This window comes from Eriocheir sinensis, chromosome 56 (assembly GCF_024679095.1).
Source record: "Eriocheir sinensis breed Jianghai 21 chromosome 56, ASM2467909v1, whole genome shotgun sequence".
NCBI lineage: Eukaryota > Metazoa > Arthropoda > Malacostraca > Decapoda > Varunidae > Eriocheir > Eriocheir sinensis.
In genome coordinates, this window is record NC_066564.1 from 7,767,247 (window position 1) to 7,785,951 (window position 18,705).

At 44.4% G+C, this 18,705-nt stretch overlaps 1 protein-coding gene across 1 annotated transcript in view; it reads right to left on the reverse strand.

Annotated features, from left to right (window-relative positions):
* The window catches only part of LOC126984248 (zwei Ig domain protein zig-8-like), a 39,675-nt gene that overhangs the window by 2,108 nt on the left and 18,862 nt on the right, over positions 1–18,705 (reverse strand). The window contains exons 2-5 of the mRNA XM_050837823.1: positions 9,883–10,031; positions 3,861–4,071; positions 3,587–3,714; positions 287–455 (exon numbers count right to left, since the gene is read on the reverse strand). Of these exons, the coding sequence (XP_050693780.1) occupies positions 287–455; positions 3,587–3,714; positions 3,861–4,071; positions 9,883–10,031 (657 nt within the window). The remainder of the gene's footprint in view (positions 1–286; positions 456–3,586; positions 3,715–3,860; positions 4,072–9,882; positions 10,032–18,705) is intronic.

The window sequence follows — 18,705 nt, forward strand, 5'->3', positions numbered from 1 at the left end:
GTGTGTGTGTGTGTGTGTGTGTGTTTTACTGCCTTCCTGTCTATCTATATCCATTTACTGATTTCTCTCTCTCTCCCATGTATGTACTACCTCCATTCACACACACACACACACACACACACACACACACACACACACACACACACACACACACACACACACATGAGTAGCGGGCTTTTTTTCACATATGCCCTTTTTTCACACACACACACACACACACACACACACACACACACACACACACACACACACACACACACACACACACACACACACACATCCTCACCGTCAAGAACGTAGACCCTGATATGTGTGGGGAACAGGCCGGCGGGCGCGCAGGTGTAGAGGCCGCCGTCTTCCTCGGTGGCGGAGGTGATGAGGAGGTGGCTGGTGGTGGTGGGGCCCTTCACCACCACCATGGACACCCCGCCCCGGCTGCTGCTATAACTGATGCTCTGGTGGGGACAGTGAGGAGGAGGTGGTGGTGGTGGTGGTGGTGATGGTGGTGATAGTGGTCCGTGAGGTAATGATGGTGTTAGTGGTGGCCATTAGTAAATTAAAAGCTAATGGAGACTAGATAAGAATGAGGTTGATAAGATTATTTGTTACAGTTTTATAGTGAAGTATCTGGGTGCTGTTATAATACCCTCACAAATAGCATTATTATTATTATTATTATTATTATTATTATTATTATTATTATTATTATTATTATTATTATTATTATTATTATTATTATTATTATTATTATTATTATTATTATTATTATTATTATTATTAGTAGTAGTAGTAGTAGTAGTAGGATAGTAATAGTAGTAGTAGTAGTAGTAGTAGTAGTAGTAGTAGTAGTAGTAGTAATAATAGTAATAGTAGTGGTAGTGATTGGAAGAGAAGGACGAGGAGGTGGAGGAGGAGGTAAACAATGATAATGAGGATAAGAAGAGCTGTAGATGTCAATTAGGAAATAAAAAAGACTAACAAACAATCACAGACAACTGAACTAGCGGCAGTAACAACAACAACAACAACAACAACAACAACAATACCACCACCACCGTCAATACAAGCAGGATCGTCATCTTCGCCACCATTACAAACACGTCCAGTATCTCATCTGTTACCATTCCTCACATTTTCCCTGGTTAATATGTTATCTTTTCCTCCTTGTCAATAAACGTATACCTCGCCTCCTCGCCGGCCGCCCCCTCCCCTTAACCCATCCGTTTGGCCTGTCTGCATGTTTTGTCGTCGCTTCGTGTGTGTGTCCTGCGCGGTGATGTATTTGCCTCGCTCTATTTGCCCAAGACCGGGTGAGAAGTGAGATCCATGTATGAATTTATATAACTCTATTCAGCTTTTTCGGAAGGCATATACGGGCGTCGCACTCTCGTATCTCTCCCTCGTGTGTGTGTGTGTGTGTGTGTGTGTTGCTAAGGCCTTCACTAACGAGTTCCTAATACTTCACTCTCCAGACGTGACGGCCGCCCCCTCCACCCCTCCGTTCTTTCCTCCACACTTTCCTCCTCCCCTTTTCCTTCACCTCCCTCCTCCACCCCTCCCTCCCGTACTGCCTTAATAGAGTTTGATGTTTTGATTAAGTCTCTAATTAAAAAGAATGTAGTAGCTAAACGGCTAATATAAAAATGCTCCTTTGAAATGACTACCTCCAATATTAGGCCCGAAAATTAACACAAAAATATGTCGACGAAATAGCACCTTATGTCGTGTAGTTTAGCTCTCCACCTGTCATTCTAACGTTCATTCTACTCCTGATTCTACAAACTGGGCATCAAAATCACGCTTCAGATGACTACCTCCAATATTAGGCCCGAAAATTAACACGAAAAAATCTAATATGTCGACGAAATAGCACCTTATGGCGTATAGTTTAACTCCCCAACTGTCACTCTAACGTTCCTTCTACTCCTGATGCAACAAACTTGGCATCAAAATCACGCTTCAAATGACTACCTTCAATATTAGGCCCGAAACTTAACACAACACCATGTCGACGAGAGAGGAGAGGAAGTCAACTGTTCACCTTATGTCGTATAGTTTATCATTGTACTTATCGGTATCGCTCTTTCTACCCACCATTCAGCTACTAACAGGGCTTCGATAGTGTACATTCTTGTATTTGTGGAAAGAAAATTACCACAAAACAATGTCGACGAAAGAGGAAAGAAAGTCAACTGTTCACCTTATGTCGTATAGTTTAGCATTCTACTCATCGGTATTGCTCTTTCTAAGCCTCATTCAGCTACTAACAGGGCTTCAAAAGTGTTCATTCTTGTATTTGTGGAAAGAAAATTACCACAAAACAATGTCGACGAAAGAGGAAAGAAAGTCAACTGTTCACCTTATGTCGTATAGTTTAGCATTGTTCTTATCGGTATCGCTCTTTCTACCCACCATTCAGCTACTAACAGGGCTTCGATAGTGTTCATTCTTGTATTCGTGGCCTGAAAATTAACACAAAACTCTGTCGATGAATTATAAAAGGCAGCAATATCCGCTTCACCTTGTCGAATAGGTTAACATTCCACGTGTCACTGTAACGCTGATTCTACGCCTCATTCAGCTGCTAACGGGGATTCGAAAGGGTTCATTCTTGTATTCGTGGCCTGAAGATTAACACAAAACTCTGTCGACTAATTATAAAGGGCAGCAATATCCGCTTCACTTTGTCGTATAGTCGTATGCATATAGGTTAGCTCTTCACTTGTCACTGTAACGCTTCTTCTATACGGCACATTTAACTAAGTGAGGATCCAAAGTGTTAATCCGTGTTTTCCTAAAGGCCCGGTAGCAGCGACGGGCCAAATTTGTGCCATGATATAAACCCCCCAAAATAGATGATACATAATCTGTCACAAATGCTTTGATATATATTATGAAATGCTTTGTGTGAGGGTTGATATTTTCTCATTTTTCTCACTTGGAGGGACCATTAAGAAACATGATCCTCGCTGCTACCGGGTTAAGGAGAGGGGCATCTACTAATCACGAAGTAGAAGTCACAGCACTGTTTGAGCCATCCCCGCCACGTCCAATCGATAATGTTCCCTTAATTGCCAGGCCACGTGTCCCCTCCACCCTTGAACGCCGGTCACACTCGCTCGGCTAACTGGCGGCGTGTAGCGGAAGTCCCTGCGAGTCCTTTGTTCCTCGTTTGAATATGCTACAACGTGTCGTCCAGAGTTTACACGTAGAGGGGAGAAAACGCGATTATTAAGTTATGTTGCTGAAGGAAAGTAAACGAAACCGGAGCAAGAATGTGTACCAAGTCGTGAGCAGCCGAGGCACTGGAGAGGGGAGGAAGGCAGGCAGGCAGAAGGCTCATTGGGGCAGACGCGTTTATGGTAATAGTGAGAGAGAACGAGTGACTTTCCCTGTGTTAAGAGAGCCGAAGGTTTGAGGCCGCCAGGCGCGCCGAGGAAAGTGAAGAGTGAGCTATTCAGTCCGGCGGTGTTGCCCTGAACATCAATATGGACAGCCTGGGCGCCGCGCTGCCTCGCTTCTACCTGCCTCTTGTCAGGAGATGCGAGGCAGGGGAGGCGGGCGAGGCGGGGGAGGCGGGCCGTACCTTGTTCTCGTGGTACCAGAGCACGTATTCAGGCGGCTCGGGCAGGTCGTGTAGGATGCAGGTCAGGTTGATCATGCTGGCCTTCTGCACGTACAGGTCCGGCGAGCCCAGGATTTCCCCGCGAGGCTCTGGAGTGAAGGTTAGAGTATGGGATGAATGTATGTTTCTCTCTCTCTCTCTCTCTCTCTCTCTCTCTCTCTCTCTCTCTCTCTCTCTCTCTCTCTCTCTCTCTCTCTCTCTCTCTCTCTCTCTCTCTCTCTCTCTCAGTCCTCACCCAGCACTTTGAGGTACACGGTGAACGCCTTGATGGGCTTAGTGCTGATCTGACACTCGTAGTTCCCTTGATCGCGCGGCTGAGCAGACGTGATCCTCAGCGTCCACTGGTTGGTGCCTGCCTGGTGCAGCGCCTCGTAGCGAAGGTCTGTCGTGTAGGTGTAGCGGCCCACCGTCAGGATCCGCAGGTCACGCCCTCGAATCCACGACACCTGGAGAAGGAAATTGGTAGAGGAATGAAGGATTGAGGTGCAGAGTGTATGAAAGGAGTGTCAAAGATGGAGACGAAAAGCTATGAGGAGAGGATGAGGTATGAGTTTTGCCAGTAACCGCTTGACAAAAGGAAGCATGAAGCGTCTGGAAGAATTACGAAAACTGGAAATGAAAGTTATGTAAAGGGGAAGACAAAAGGGTGTGAGGGAAGGAGGAAATACGAGACTGTGGGCGATGGAAAAGCCGATAAAGGAGACTTAATGTTTAAAGAAAGTTGTACGTAGAGAGGGTTGAGGACCAGGACATGACGACTTGAGGGAAGGATGAAGGATGAGACTATGGGAAAGAGAAGGACGAGTCAAGTTGAGTGTGTGAGGCCAATGTGATGGAAGAGGCATTGAGGGAGACGAGGAGCGAGGATATGAGAGGTTATGTCTGTGATTGAGGGAGACGGGAAGCAAGAATGTGTAGATAAAAGAGTGAAAGGGAGGCAGGAGGGGAGGACAAGATAATGAGATACACCGTTAATAATGAGGATTGTGAAAGCCAAGAGAGGAAATTAAGCTTGTGAGGAAAAAATAAAGTGTTTGAAATGACTGGAAGAGGGAAGGGGAGGCAGGAGGAGTGAAGGACAAGTATATGAAGTACACCGTTAATAATGAGGATTGTGAAAGCCAAGAGAGGCAATACAGGAAGCTTGTGAGGGTAAGATAAAGTGTTTGGAATAATTGGAAGAGGGAAGGGGAGGTAGGAAATATGAGGGAACGAGAATATGAGGGAATATGAGATGTGCTGTTTACGAGGATCGGGAATGGCAAGAGAGGAAGTGAAGTAAATTTGTGAGGATAAAAGAAAGTGTTTAAAAGAAGAGGTAGTGAATATGAGGGAAAAGAACATGAGGGATAATGCTTGTGATGATGGACGTGGAAGAGAGAAGAGGGAGTGAAGGAAGGTCGTGAAGATGAAAGGGATCACTGAGGGAGGGAGGCGAGGGAGGATGAACGGAGGAATGCGGGGAGATTGCACAAGACTTTAAGCTCCCTTGACCCACAAACCCTCGACCACCGTTGCCAGATCGTCGTACTCAGAGCATAGTATTTACCGGTTTCTGACGCCTAACTATTGTCAAGAAACAGTAGGATCTAACTCTTTTAACGATAACTATAAATGAGTTTCGTTGTTGGAGCCCAGAAGACAGTTTAAGGGATAGGAAGTCGGGAAATATAATCGGCTGAGTACGACAATCTGGCAATGTTACCCTCGACCCTCCTCACGCGCGCCTGTTCGAGGATTAGCTGTTTGGAAGCCTCGTTCGCCCTTCACTTCAGTCGTGGAACATGTGTAAACCCTTTATGGCCTCTGATGAATGGCTCAAGTCCTCTTTGTCTATTTGTATGTTCTGTCAGTCTGCTTGTATCTGTTAGTCTTTATGTCTGCCTGCCTGTCTGTGTTTGTCTTTATGCGTGAGTCAGGTATCTTTCTTCTTTCTTTTTCCATTCTCCTTTTTTTCTCTCTTTATTTGTATGTTTATCTGTAAGTCTACTTGTATCTGTTTGTAAGTCTTTCTGTCTGTCTGCCTGTCTGTGTTTGTCTTTATGCGTGGAGTCTGGTATCTTCCTTTATTCTTTTTCCATTCTTCTTCTTTTTCTCTCTCTGTCTATTTGTATGTTCATCTGTCAGCCAACTTGTGTCTGTTTGTTAGTCTTTCTGTCTGTCTGTCTGTCTGTGTTTCTCTTTATGTGTGAAGTCTGGTATCTTCCTTCATTCTTTTTCCATTCTTCTTCTTTTTTTCTCGTGTGGCATCAGATTTTTTTTTTACAACAAAGGAGACAGCTCAAGGGCACAAAAAAGGAAACAATAATAAAAAAAAGCCCGCTACTCGCTGCTCCAAAAAAGAATCAAAAGAGGTGGCCGAAAGAGAGGTCAATTACAACAGTTCCGTATATTCGTGGACAGACTTGGCTACACATAAACTCGGTGTAATTTTTTCACCCTGTCGGTATAAAGTGTATTTTTTTTAAAGTTTGAATATAATGCTTTTTTTCTTATTGGACTCCCAGAAGGGTTCGGAGGTTCTTGAGACATTTCATCGCCTTCCGGAAGACTTGCAAAACTTAACACGTCTCGCGTCATTCCTCACCTGAGTTTCTCCACCTCGCGGAGGGTACGACTCGACCCCTTTTGTGATCAGGTCCTTGTAAAGTATTGGAACCTCCCTTGTTTATGGACTGTGCTGGGAACGTTTACTTCATACAAACGTTTTACACCATCTCGTAACCTTTTCTTTAGAGATCGTTTTCGTATTTTTCTGAGAACTGCTTCCTTGGGTGCGTTGCCGTTGGGTTCGTGTGCCGGAGCGTGAACGTCGCCTAAGAGAGAGGGATTGAAAGCCAAACCCTGTAAGTGCAAGGCGCGGGTTTGGACAGAAAAACATAATGAATGATTTTTCCTACACCACGAAGGCGGTCAATGAAGACATGTCCTTTACGATTCTTCATAATTATTTGCAACGAGAAGCAGCAAAAGTAAAAATAAATAAAGGTTGGTATATAAGACACTTTCGCTTCTCACATCAACTATTTATAAAGGTCAAAGAGGGGGTCAGTCGGGTTCTAGTGAGTGTTTCTTTAGGTTCGCGGTACTGAGGAGGGGTCAAACCAACACCAGGGTTATAAAACTACTACTGGAAATGCCCACAACTCCTACGAAAGCCTTGTCAATTATGTATTCTTGGGCGGCGAAATGTCTTATATTACGACCCACAGCCTCCAGACATTTCACCAAAAGGTTTCTTGAGTACAAAGTTATATCAGTGCACAAAGCAATTATTTTTCCGTGTAATCATTCTTTCACGCCAAGTTTTAGTATTTATAAGACGGCCTCAACCTTTCTTCTCGCCGCCGCTAAAAGCACGCACAGAGTTCTTGACGGAAACTCCATTAAAAACTCGACGATGGTAAAACTGAAGCGAGTTCGAAGTTATGGAAGTGGTAGTGAAGGTGCTGGTCGAAGTTGTGGCTGGGGGGAGAGAGAAGGGGCTTGAGGGGGGGCTTGTGGAATCAGGTCCTCGAAGTTCCGGAAGTGGTAGGCAGTGGAGATTGGAGTTACGATGGTGGTGGAGGAGGTTTGAAGGGAATTGAGGGGGTGAAATAGGGGTGAATGGGCCTGAGGTGGTGGAGTTTTCAAGTAGCTGACTGTAGACGTTAGTAAATAAACTTGAATGAATGTGGAATGCATCAGAAATGACTGGAATGAAAGTGTGAATGAATAAGGTGGAATTCGATAACAGGTAAATGGTGTTTGAGATTGTAGACATGAATAAATAAACTGGAATGAATGTCAAACGACTGGAATGAATGTATAAATGAATAACCTGAAATTTGGAGAGTACAGAATTGGTGTTTCAGACTCTAACCATGAATAAGGAAGCTAGAATGAATGACTGAATGAATAAGTTGAAATTGATGAGTAGAGGAGTGTGTGTTTGAACCTTGACGTAGTGAAGTTGGGTGGAATTTCAGAGTCCTTGAAACTGTGGAGGTGAATATTGATGATGGATGGCTGCTGAAGTTACTAAGACTGTGTGTGTTTGCGGAGGTGCAGCGGGTCAGAGTTGTGGTGTTAGTTGGGGGAATCAAGAACGATGGTGTGGTATTAGTCAGGGAGGGAGAGACTCAAGTTTAGCTGCTGGAGGTTATGTGGTGGGTCTGGTATCACTGCACTGGCACACTCATATAAGGGTTACATACATTCATACATACATACATACATATATTCATACTTAGAGTCAACAATCTATCCCGGAGCCCATTTCTTCATTTCCAGCCTACGTACTCTAATCTCCTTACTCACTCACATACATACATACATATATTCATACTTAGAGTCAACAATCTATCCCGGAGCCCATTTCTTCATTTCCAGCCTACGTACTCTGTTCTCCTAACTCACTCTCCCTCTTCTCCTAGTTGTTAAGATAGAAGAACATTGTGGGGACGTAACTAATTGCCTTATTGTAGCTTTAATCAGAAAATGTGGAAAAAAAATATTGGAAAGAGGAAGAAAAAGTAAAAAAAAAATGGATGGATGTTTCTTGGAATACCTTAGAAAAGCTTGTGTCCTCACTTATGCATTAGGAGGAAGTAAAAGACTTTCCTTGTTTTGTTGTTCTTGGGTTTCGGTTGTATTTTTCATGCAGTGTTCAGGACATGTTCACATATTTATTCTTGAGATATTTGAGTCAAGTTTTTGAAGCGATATAAAGTGTGTGTGTGTGTGTGTGTGTGTGTGTGTGTGTGTGTGTGTGTGTGTGTGTGTGTGTGTGTGTGTGTGCGTCAGACTGTCTGAACGTACGACTATATGCGCGAAAATGCATGTGTTTGTGCACATTTACCGTGAAAACTAAATATTGATAAATAAAATATATACAAACAAGCAAAACTAAAGTTCGAAACAGAATAGGAAACCAATACTGCGACACACGATCAAGAGAGGGAGTGGCATTGACATTTGAAAGGACAGACACAAAGAACAAGAACTGAATATAAATGTTTTTATCTTTCCATCACACACAGAGAAATACAGACAACGAAACATACAAGAAAATACACAGAAAGAAAAACAGACGTGCATGTGACACAGGAGAACAAGGATGCCGTGCCCTTCAGACTGACGTATAACCTGACAGACGAAGCAGAAGTTCAGGAAAACAGCGACGAGGAGAGGAGCAAAAAACGGAGAGAAGAAAATTACGAGTAGAGAATGGATTGGAAAATGGACACAGGGATAAATTGTTGAGTGTGTATGTATGAATATGTGTATGTATGTATTTTTTTTACAACAAAGGAGACAGCTCAAGGGCACACAAAAAAGGAAATGATAATAATAAAAAAAGCCCGCTACTGTATATATGTATGTATGTATGTGTGTGTGTGTGTGTGTGTGATTGCTCGGTGAGGAACAAAAAGTGCTTGAGTGGCCATGCATTTTATTTGAGGGATATGAAGTTGGAGACGTAACGAAATACTAAATTTAAGAATAACTGAAAAAAATATCAAATAAGGACAAAGTTCCAAATGGTGTGAGTGTAGACCGTGTAAAGGACGTTGAAGAAATTGCAGAGGTAAAGCTGTATTTGTATTTTATTTAGTATTCTCTCTCTCTCTCTCTCTCTCTCTCTCTCTCTCTCTCTCTCTCTCTCTCTCTCTCTCTCTCTCTCTCTCTCTCTCTCTCTTCTAAATTTTTCTCTCCATTTGCTTGATAGTTTCTTTTTTGGTTCGTTTCCTGCTCCCCCGACCGTGTTCCTGTATGTGTGAATGTGTTCGCATGTACTGTTGTGTCTGATGCTGAATAAATGTTTATGTGTGCTATGCTTCTATCTATCTATCTATCTATCTATCTATCTATCTGTCTGTCTATCTATATCCTTTGTATGTATGTATCCTATGTATGTATGTATATGTGTATTTGTATGTATTAATGCGAGTATGTATGTATGTTTATGTGTACTTATATATGTATGTGCGTTTGCATGCATGTATGTACGGTTGGAAAGAGGAACTTACATTCACATGACAAATTTATGCGCATATATAACACAGTTCAACCATACACGAAACACACACACACACACACACACACACACACACACACGCACACGCACACGCACAACACAACACAACACAGGCCAGGGACTTTGGTTCGTGTGTATACCCCGAAGAATACACATACATAAGTAACACACACACACACACACACACACACACACACACACAACACAACACAACACAACACAGGCCAGGTCAGCTCACTGTTCTGTTCCCGATGGAGTGGACGCGGCAGTGCAGCTCGGCGCGCCTCCCCACGTGGGCGGTGAGGGTGGTGGACATGCTGGGGTCGAAGTAGGGCTGGTCGGTGACGAGGGGCGGCGGCGGGATGAGACCCTCGCCCCGCACGCTGGCTGGGGGGAGAAGATGGAAGCGGGGTGTCAGGAGGGGGGAGGGGGTGCATCAGAGGGGAAAGAGAGCCCCGGGCGTGGAGGGTGATGGCCGAGGAATATATTTTAGGCACGTTTTCCATTCACTATTGACTATCTTGACAGCTAATGACTTTGTTGTTCGTTGTTGGTTACGTGTGGTGCTATGTCTCTATTTTCTGTCTTTCTCTCTCTCTCTCTCTCTCTCTCTCTCTCTATCTATCTATCTATCTATCTATCTCTTTCTTCCTTTCTTTCTTTGTGCAACATGAGCTTTTGTGTAGCCAGAGTGAGGAAAGCCAAGGGTGAGAGCACTGAAAATAAGTTTAGCAAGGAGCGTCTGTGTAGCCCGAGGAACAGCAGGAGGCGGTGGGGGAAGGGGCGGTGCTGAGGCCGTGCTTAACACAGGAGTTTTTGACGTGGGAATGAAGGATGTGTACGTTAGGGCTACGGGCGGGAAGACCTGACGGGAATGATCGGGAAGATTTATGGATAAGCCTTTCTGAATAATGTTTGGCGCAGTGGAAGTAAGTTGTAACAGACGAGGCTGAAGGAAGTGTATATGTAAACATGGAATTGACCTCCTTTTAATAACTTCAGCAGCCTGGTATAATAACCTAAATACATCGTTTGTGGTGCAGGAAGAGGATATCATGTTGTGTGTCGAGGTTAGAACCGGGAAGTGCTAATCAAGTTTGTTTGTCTTAGTTTTCATGTTTTTTTTATGTATATGGTCTGTGTGTGTGTGTGTGTGTGTGTGTGTGTGTGTGTGTGTGTGTGTGTGTGTGTGTGTTTGCTTATTCGTTTTATCACCATCGTCATAGTCTCTTTGGTTCGTGAAATGTCAGTGCCGTTATGTAAAGTCACAGTATAGATGAAGAAAATGGAGCTAAACGTGCACCTACATACATTTCAATTTGGTACGAACCACTGAAGATGTCGATGTGTCAAAGAAAATGGGAAGATAGAGTGGAGGTGTGTTGAAGGGAAACATTTCTTATTTACACTCCCGTCTGGCTGATCATTGTGCAAGTGTTGGAGAGAGAGAGAGAGAGAGAGAGAGAGAGAGAGAGAGAGAGAGAGAGAGAGAGAGAGAGAGAGAGAGAGAGAGAGAACGCCTGAGAGTCAACCCCCCTCACATGTTACTCCCCCCAACCTACCTTTCACCTCTGCCACATAAAAGGTGAACCGAAATGGACTGCAGTGCGAGAACGCGGCGCCGGGGGCATTGTTGAGAGAGAGAGAGAGAGAGAGAGAGAGAGAGAGAGAGAGAGAGAGGGAGAGGGAGAGAGAGAGAGAATTACAGTTACCAAGCCTCTATTCTCGTCGGTCAGTTGGCTCGGTATTACCCTCGGATCAGCCTATCGTATGGTTTTCATTTTGCGGCGGCGGCGTGGACGGAGAAGCAAAGAGCGGTGCGTTTGGTGCTGCTCTGGTTCAGGTGCTCGCTAATCTGAGCCTCGCACCTGTTCATGAGGGTGGCACGGCGTATGTTGTTTTTTTGCGTTTAATAATAATAATTATTGTGTAGCGTGGCAGCGGCGCATGAAGTGGAAAGGTGAAGTGATTTATTGTTATTTGCGTATTATTGTCAGCTGGGGATCGTATTCGTATTACAATTGACGATGAAAAAGGCAAATGCAACGAAAATAGCGGCAGTGGTTGGATAGTTAGGAGTAGTTGGTAGTAGTGGCGACAGTAGTAGTTGTAATGGTAATAGTAGTAGTAGCTGTAGTAGTAGTAGTAGCTGTAGTAGTAGTAGTAGTAGTAGCAGTAAAAGTAAAATTGGTAGCGACAGTAATAGTAGCAGCGGTTGCAGTAGAGAATATCGCAAGAATAATAAAAAAAAAGGGGGGCAGCATCCGTATTGCGAAAACCTACGGAAACTTCCAATCACATTTCATTAACTCAAGTTGGGTTCCTTTACGTGTTGAAAGACCTCCACCACCACCATCATCCCCACCTCCACCACCGCCACCATAACCACCACCACGGCCACCAGTGCGTCGAGAAGCCAAATGGAAATATTGATGTCCACCCGGGAATAACCGTCAGTTGGAAGGTTTTGCCTCTGAATAAAATTTCAGTCTCCATTTTTCAACACATTCCGTGAAGCAGCAATCAATCTGTCAGGTGCGTTCCCTCCCTTTTGCTCCTCTCTTCCTCCTTTTTATCCGTAACCACCTACCTGCCTATTGATCTACCGACAGACCAACAGACCTACCAACCGACGTACCTTCCGAGCGATCTGCATATTTCCCCTACCTAATAACCCACTTTTCTACCTGCTTACCTACCGTCCTGCCCTTCTGACCGCCGCCGTAACCACCATATCGACGCGGGTGGTTTCCCATGATATATGATAGCTCTTGAAAGGCCAAAGGAGTGTGTTCGTTTTCCGATGTTTCAATTAAGGACAATATTGAGTTGCCAAAGGTGGAAGCATTCTTGGTGTGTTGTAAATATCCAAAATAATTGTTAGTATTTATGTTTGAAATTCCTTGATTTTTCTTACGCTCTAAAGGTATAGCCATGAAACGTATTGTGAATATTTTGTCTGGTTCCTTTTGCATGAACGAAGCTCATTGTGCTTGAATAGAAATACGTTGTAAAATTCAAGTGAAAGCCTAAGTTTTCTTTTTGCGAAGGTCTTCGTAGCAATGGAGTCCGAGTGTTTAAATATAAAACGCGTCAAATGTTTTATGAACTATAAAGAACATTGTTATAAAAATATCGTTAAAGCCTTAGATTAGTGTCTCTTGCTGGTGAAGGCTTTGCAGCAGTGGAATTAAAACCCTCACTGGGGGTCTTAACGAATGCCTGAACCTCTAATTGGTAGGGTCTTGTTACTGAAGGTTTTGCGGCAACGGAATCTGAATCCTTGCAGCTAAATAACACCCACGGAAGGAATATCAGAGAGATGCCGCCGCGTATGTGCAGTGCGGAGGTGCGCGAGGATTCAAGCCGACACCAACGCCAGCAGACACGTGTTCCTTTCCACGGGCGCCGCTCTTCAGTTACCTCGTGTTTACCTTTGTCTGTCTGTGTTTATTCGTTGCGATATGCCTGGCCAGCGCGTGGATTTATTTTCCTCCGGTGTGTTTGTTGGTGTGTGTGTGTGTGTGTGTGTGTGTGTGTGTGTGTGTGTGTGTGTGTGTGTGCACGCGCCTGCCTGACCGTTTGGTAGTAGTGGTGGTGGTGGCGGCGTCGGCTCCTGTGGTAGTAAGTTGGGTTTAGCCACTAATGATTGGTGTAGTGGTGGTGGTGGAGGTGGAGGTGGTGGAGATGGGGATGGGGATGGGGATGGGAGTAGTGGTGGTGGTGGTAGTGGTGATGATAGGGGTTGGGGTGAGTGGTGGTGGCGGGATAGAAGTGAAGGTTTGGTGATGGGAGAGGGGAAAGGGTGGCGGGGGTAGTGGTGGAGGGGATGGGGATAGGGTTGCGAGTGTTGTTGCTGTTGTTGTTGTTGTTGTGGTTGTTGGTGGTGGTGGTGGCGTGCCTGCCCAGACTTAGGCCCAGGAGCAGGATCATCGCCCTCATAAACTACGCCCTGAACGAGTCCTTCTTCCAGGATTTTCCCCTCTTTTTCCTTCTCTCTCTCTCTCTCCTTGTTCGCCATTTTTTCTACCTTTTTTCTATAATATTCTCTTGATCATACGAGTCTTCATATTGTTAAGTCATTTTTTAATCCCCGCTTCTGTCTATCATTATTTCCTTGCTTGTCATTGGTTTTGTAAGACACCCTGCAATTATTTCCTTTATTCCTATTAGTTCCCTTTCTCCTTCACTTTATAGTATTCATCATATCCTTTCCCTCTCCCTCGGTTCTCTTTGTTTTCCTCCTCCCGCCTCATCGGGCTCATAAGCTTGACCTAACATGAATCCTTGCGGGTTTCCCCCTCGTCTGTCTCTCCTTCCTTCCTTCCCGTCCCTCATTCTTTCCCTTCTCTCGCTCCCTCTCTTGTTCCGCAGTTCTTTATTTCTCCCTTCGATCAATCTTATCTTCCACAATCACTTTTATCATAAACTGGACCTTAAATGAGGGCTGTTCTTAATAATCTACACTGTTTTTTTTATTCTATTTTGCATTTTCTATCTAATGTATGTGTTTGACTATGTTTTTTTCTCCTACTCTTGTTTCCCTTCGGTTTTTCTTGCTTTTCTTCCTTATTTTCCTTTCTTCTCTTCCTTCTTTATTTTATTTTCATCTCTATAACTCTCCTTCAGTCCTTCTCTGTTCCCTTCAATAGTATGTATGTGTTAATCTGTTTTTTTTCTCCTACTCTTGTTTCCCTTCGGTTTTCCTTCCTTTCTTTCCTTATTTTCCTTTCTTCTTTCCTTCCTTCTTTCTTTTCTTTTCATCTCTATAACTCTCCATCAGTCTTTCTCTTTTCCCTTCAAACGTATATATGTGTTTGTCTGTTTTTTTTTCTCCTGCTTTTGTTTCCCATCGCTTTTCCTTCTTTATTGTCTTTTCATCTATGTAACTCTCCTTCAGTCCTTCTCTCTTCCCTTCTCTTTCGCTTTTATCGTGCGTCAGACCTGTCTCTCTCCTCTCCCCTCCTTCGCCCGCTCCTCCTCCTCTCCGTTCCTTGGCCGGACAGGATCGTATCACGGCATTATATATTTTAAGGAAGAAATGGATCGCAGGAACGCAACACTAGGGTCAGAGGAGGGGCCGAGGAAAAGAAGGAAGGAAGGAAGGAAGGAGGGGAGGAAGGAAGAAAGCGAGGAAGATAGCATGGATTAACCGGTAGGAAGTTGAGACGGATGGAAGAGGTAAGGGAATAGGAGGAGGAGGAGGAGGAACAGGAGGAGAGGGGAGAAGCAAGTTTGGAGGAAGAAAAGTTAGGAGAAGGAAGACGGGGAAATGAAACGAAGATGGAGGGGAAGTAGTACATATTTAATCGTCGTGTTTGGGAAATGTCGAGAAAGTCTGGAAAACCATTAGATAAAGATGGAACTACAAGAACCATCACTGTTTGAATCTATATAATGCCTTAGTAAAAATGAGTTAATACGGGAACTAAAGCGAGTGACGTAGCACATAAATAATAGTTCTTGTAAATAAGGAAAAGCATGAATCAGAAACAATGAAAGCAAATCAAACACATATTTTGAGTTTCGTAATTATAAGACGATAGCGTGAGAGAGAGAGAGAGAGAGAGAGAGAGAGAGAGAGAGAGAGAGAGAGAGAGAGAGAGAGAGAGAGAGAGAGAGAGAGAATAATAGCGAGAATATATGAAGTTAGTGTGGAGAAGAGGGATGGAGAAGCTCTGATGATTTTCTCTCTCTCTCTCTCTCTGTGTGTGTGTCAGAAACACAACAATCACAACTTCACATTGCTCCACATTAAGCCATTATGTGTGTGTGTGTGTGTGTGTGTGTGTGTGTGTGTGTGTGTGTGTGTGTGTGTGTGTGTGTGCCTCTGAAGGAGAGGGGAAGGAGCGATCTCGTAAATGTTTGAGAGAGTAGGGAAATGGTTCTCTCTCTCTCTCTCTAACTAACCTCACTCCCAAGCACGTTATGGCTCCCAATTACAGTTTCTCTTCTCCTTTCTTCTTTTCTTCTCGCCCTCATTCATTTCCTGAGCGTGTGTTTAGTTCCGAGGGGGCTGTCGTGTGTGTGTGTGTGTGTGTGTGTGTGTGTGTGTGTGTGTGTGTGTGTGTGTGTGTGTGTGTGTGTGTGTGTGTTTGCTTACTGCTTATGTGTGTATATTCTTGCTTTTATGCAGAGTCAGAACGTAGAAACTTAGCTCATGAGGTTTGTTTGTATGTGTGTGTGTGTGTGTGTGTGTGTGTGTGTGTGTGTGTGTGTGTGTGTGTGTGTGTGTGTGTGTAAATGTTTGCACGGTGGCACACAAGAGGTTAAGGAGACTGACTGTACAAGAGGTCATTTTGCCTTCTTATGGTAGCTTGCTCTCCTCCCCCTACATCAATATCAACCTCCATGTGTAGCCAAGCCTTCAGCGTTTATTTTTTTCGTATAACTTCACTCCACTTAAATACTGCCCTTTGTATGTCATGTTCTTGCCTACCTCTTTCCTGGATCTGAGTGTTCATATGCAGTTTGTAATCGTTGCTGCGGGTTATAACATTTTTTTTCAGTAAGAGTGATTTATCTTTCTCTTGTTAATCCTCTTAGCCCATTTAAATGTTGTACTGGAGAGAGAGAGAGAGAGAGAGAGAGAGAGAGAGAGAGAGAGAGAGAGAGAGAGAGAGAGAGAGAGAGAGAGAGAGAGAGAGAGAGAGAGAGAGAGAGAGAGAGAGAGAGAGAGAGAGAGAGAGAGAGAGAGAGAGAGAGAGTGTTCCCTCGCTAGATTAAACATGTCGTGCATATTTTCCTTACCGAAATACGTGCTTATTTCTCTATGCGGAAGGTGCCATGACGGAGGTGATCGCTTTGTCTATAGAGGGTCGTGCTTGGTTCTCAGCACAATATATGGTAAAATTCTGGGAAGCTTTGTGAGGTGCAGAGTGACAGGCACGGACTGAAAGTGGTGAGAAGCTTGGTGGCGGTGGCTGAGAGGTCTGCGTACGTCTACGGTGTTCTGGAGGATCCGGGTTCAAGTTCCATATTTTTAAACATTTCTGCGCCCAAGAACACGTAATTTACTAGTCTTTCGTGGGAGTTTACGGCTTTTCCAGGGGTACTTTTATGACCCTGGTGGTAGTCTGAGCCTTCTTCTGTACTGTGAACCTAAAAGAACACTCATTAGAACTCGATTAACCTCCTTTTTGGCCTTTGGAAATGGTGTGTGTGAGGGGTGGGAGCATCTGACAATACCAACCCAAGTCCCGCCCTCCGCTACAAGATGACAATTTTAAGTCATCGCTGAGTGGCCCAAGATTACCCACATGCTGTCCTGAAGACCACTTATCAACGTTGGCTCCAGATAAACTCTCTACAGCGGGTTAAAAAGCATGAACCAAGCAAGATGGCGCTACTATAAAACGCTTGCCTGCGCGATTACTGGCTGGGGCCCACCATCAGGACCCATCAAGATAGCCTTTAGGCGCTATATGCCGAGCGTAAAAACATCCCTTTTGATGCTAGTAAGAAGTGCTGCTCTCCGTGTGTCAGTGGGGATCCTGATTATATGTTGTGAACCGCAGAGGGAAAGGAACTGAATTGAGAGAGGAATGCTGATAGAAAGTGCTACCGAGCCTAAAACGTTTACCCTGCCTTTAACTTTCTAACAGGTGGGACGTATCAAACTCCTTGTGGACAATAAACAAGAACTCTGCCAGGAGGGTTGAGCTCCACCTCACTTCCTTTAGAAAGACAAACTTTACAGATAAATGTTGACGTGCCTGGCTCGCAGGTTTTAATTTGAATGAAGAAAATGCTGGGCACTCTCTGGTACATCTGCATCCTATACACCTTCCTCTGGCCACAGCCTTGTTTGTTATGACTTATAATTAGTTTTCTTCTTCTTCTTCGTTTTCTTCTTTTTTCTCTTTTTCTTCTTTTTCTTCTTTTCATTTCTTTTTCTTTTTTTTCTTTCTTTCTTCTTCTTCTTCTTCTTTTCTCTTCTTTCTGTTAGTGTTATAATTTTATTGCTACTACTACTACTACTACTACTACTACACCACTATTACGAAAACAAAACCAATTCGCAGTGTTCTTGTTACCGCTCCCGTCCCCGTCCCCGCCCCCGCCGCCGCCGCCGCCGCCGTTACCACCGCCATCATCATTACCGGTCGTGTCGCTTCTCGGAACAGCCGCACCAGTAACACTAAAAGTACACGCGTGTCAAATATGTGCGCGCGTGTTTTATTTCCGCTAATGCACTCCGGCGGCACCCATTCGTGATTATTCTGATGCAAATTTCGGTGTGTTTGTTGACCTCGTCGCTCGGCGGGATGAAAAACCTTTGGGCCAACTTTTTTTCAGATATCAGAACTTCGATAAGGAATATATGATCGGCCGGCATCTGATGAGTGGCCACAGTTAATGAGATGTCACGGCCAGGGTTCGGGTTAATTAGAAGCCGATCAATCACTTCAGAGTTTGGATTGAGCGGCCGCTTCGGGATATTATACACAGGTCACTGAAAGAGGCATCGCTGGCGGACCCGTGAGAAGCCCGGGCAAAAGTCTCCCTTTGTGCGCCCGTCAGTCTGTGGATGAGCTAGGATGAAGGGCAGGGTGAGAGGAAGTGAAGGGGGTAGGTGGGGAAGGAAAGAATGGGTACGAAGAAGGAATTAGGGGATGGGAGAGGAAAAAGAGGACGGGGAGGAAGAAAGGGACGGGAAAGAAAGAAGGGAACGATGAAGGGAGAAGGTAATGGAAAGAAAAAGGCTTCCTCTTTTTTCCGAAGTGTTCTGCTAAGGGAAAACTGCTTACTTCTCCGTTTATATTTTGTCTGCAATATTTTTAGAAGTGTACTGCGTCCTCACTTTCAAGGAATACCAAGAGACAAAACGTCGTCCAGAGCGCTTGGCAACATCATCTCATCCAACCGCTCCGGAAACAACAGACAGATTCAAACCAATATTCACTAAAGTATAAAAACAAGAAAAAACCTGCAAATTAGCGTCACATCTCCAGGGACGTTATGCCCCCGACGGACCCCAATATGCACTTCGGTCACCACGAGGAGGCGCTGCTGTCCTCGCGCCCCGCTACTTTACACCCAAAATTTGCATTGTGTCCAC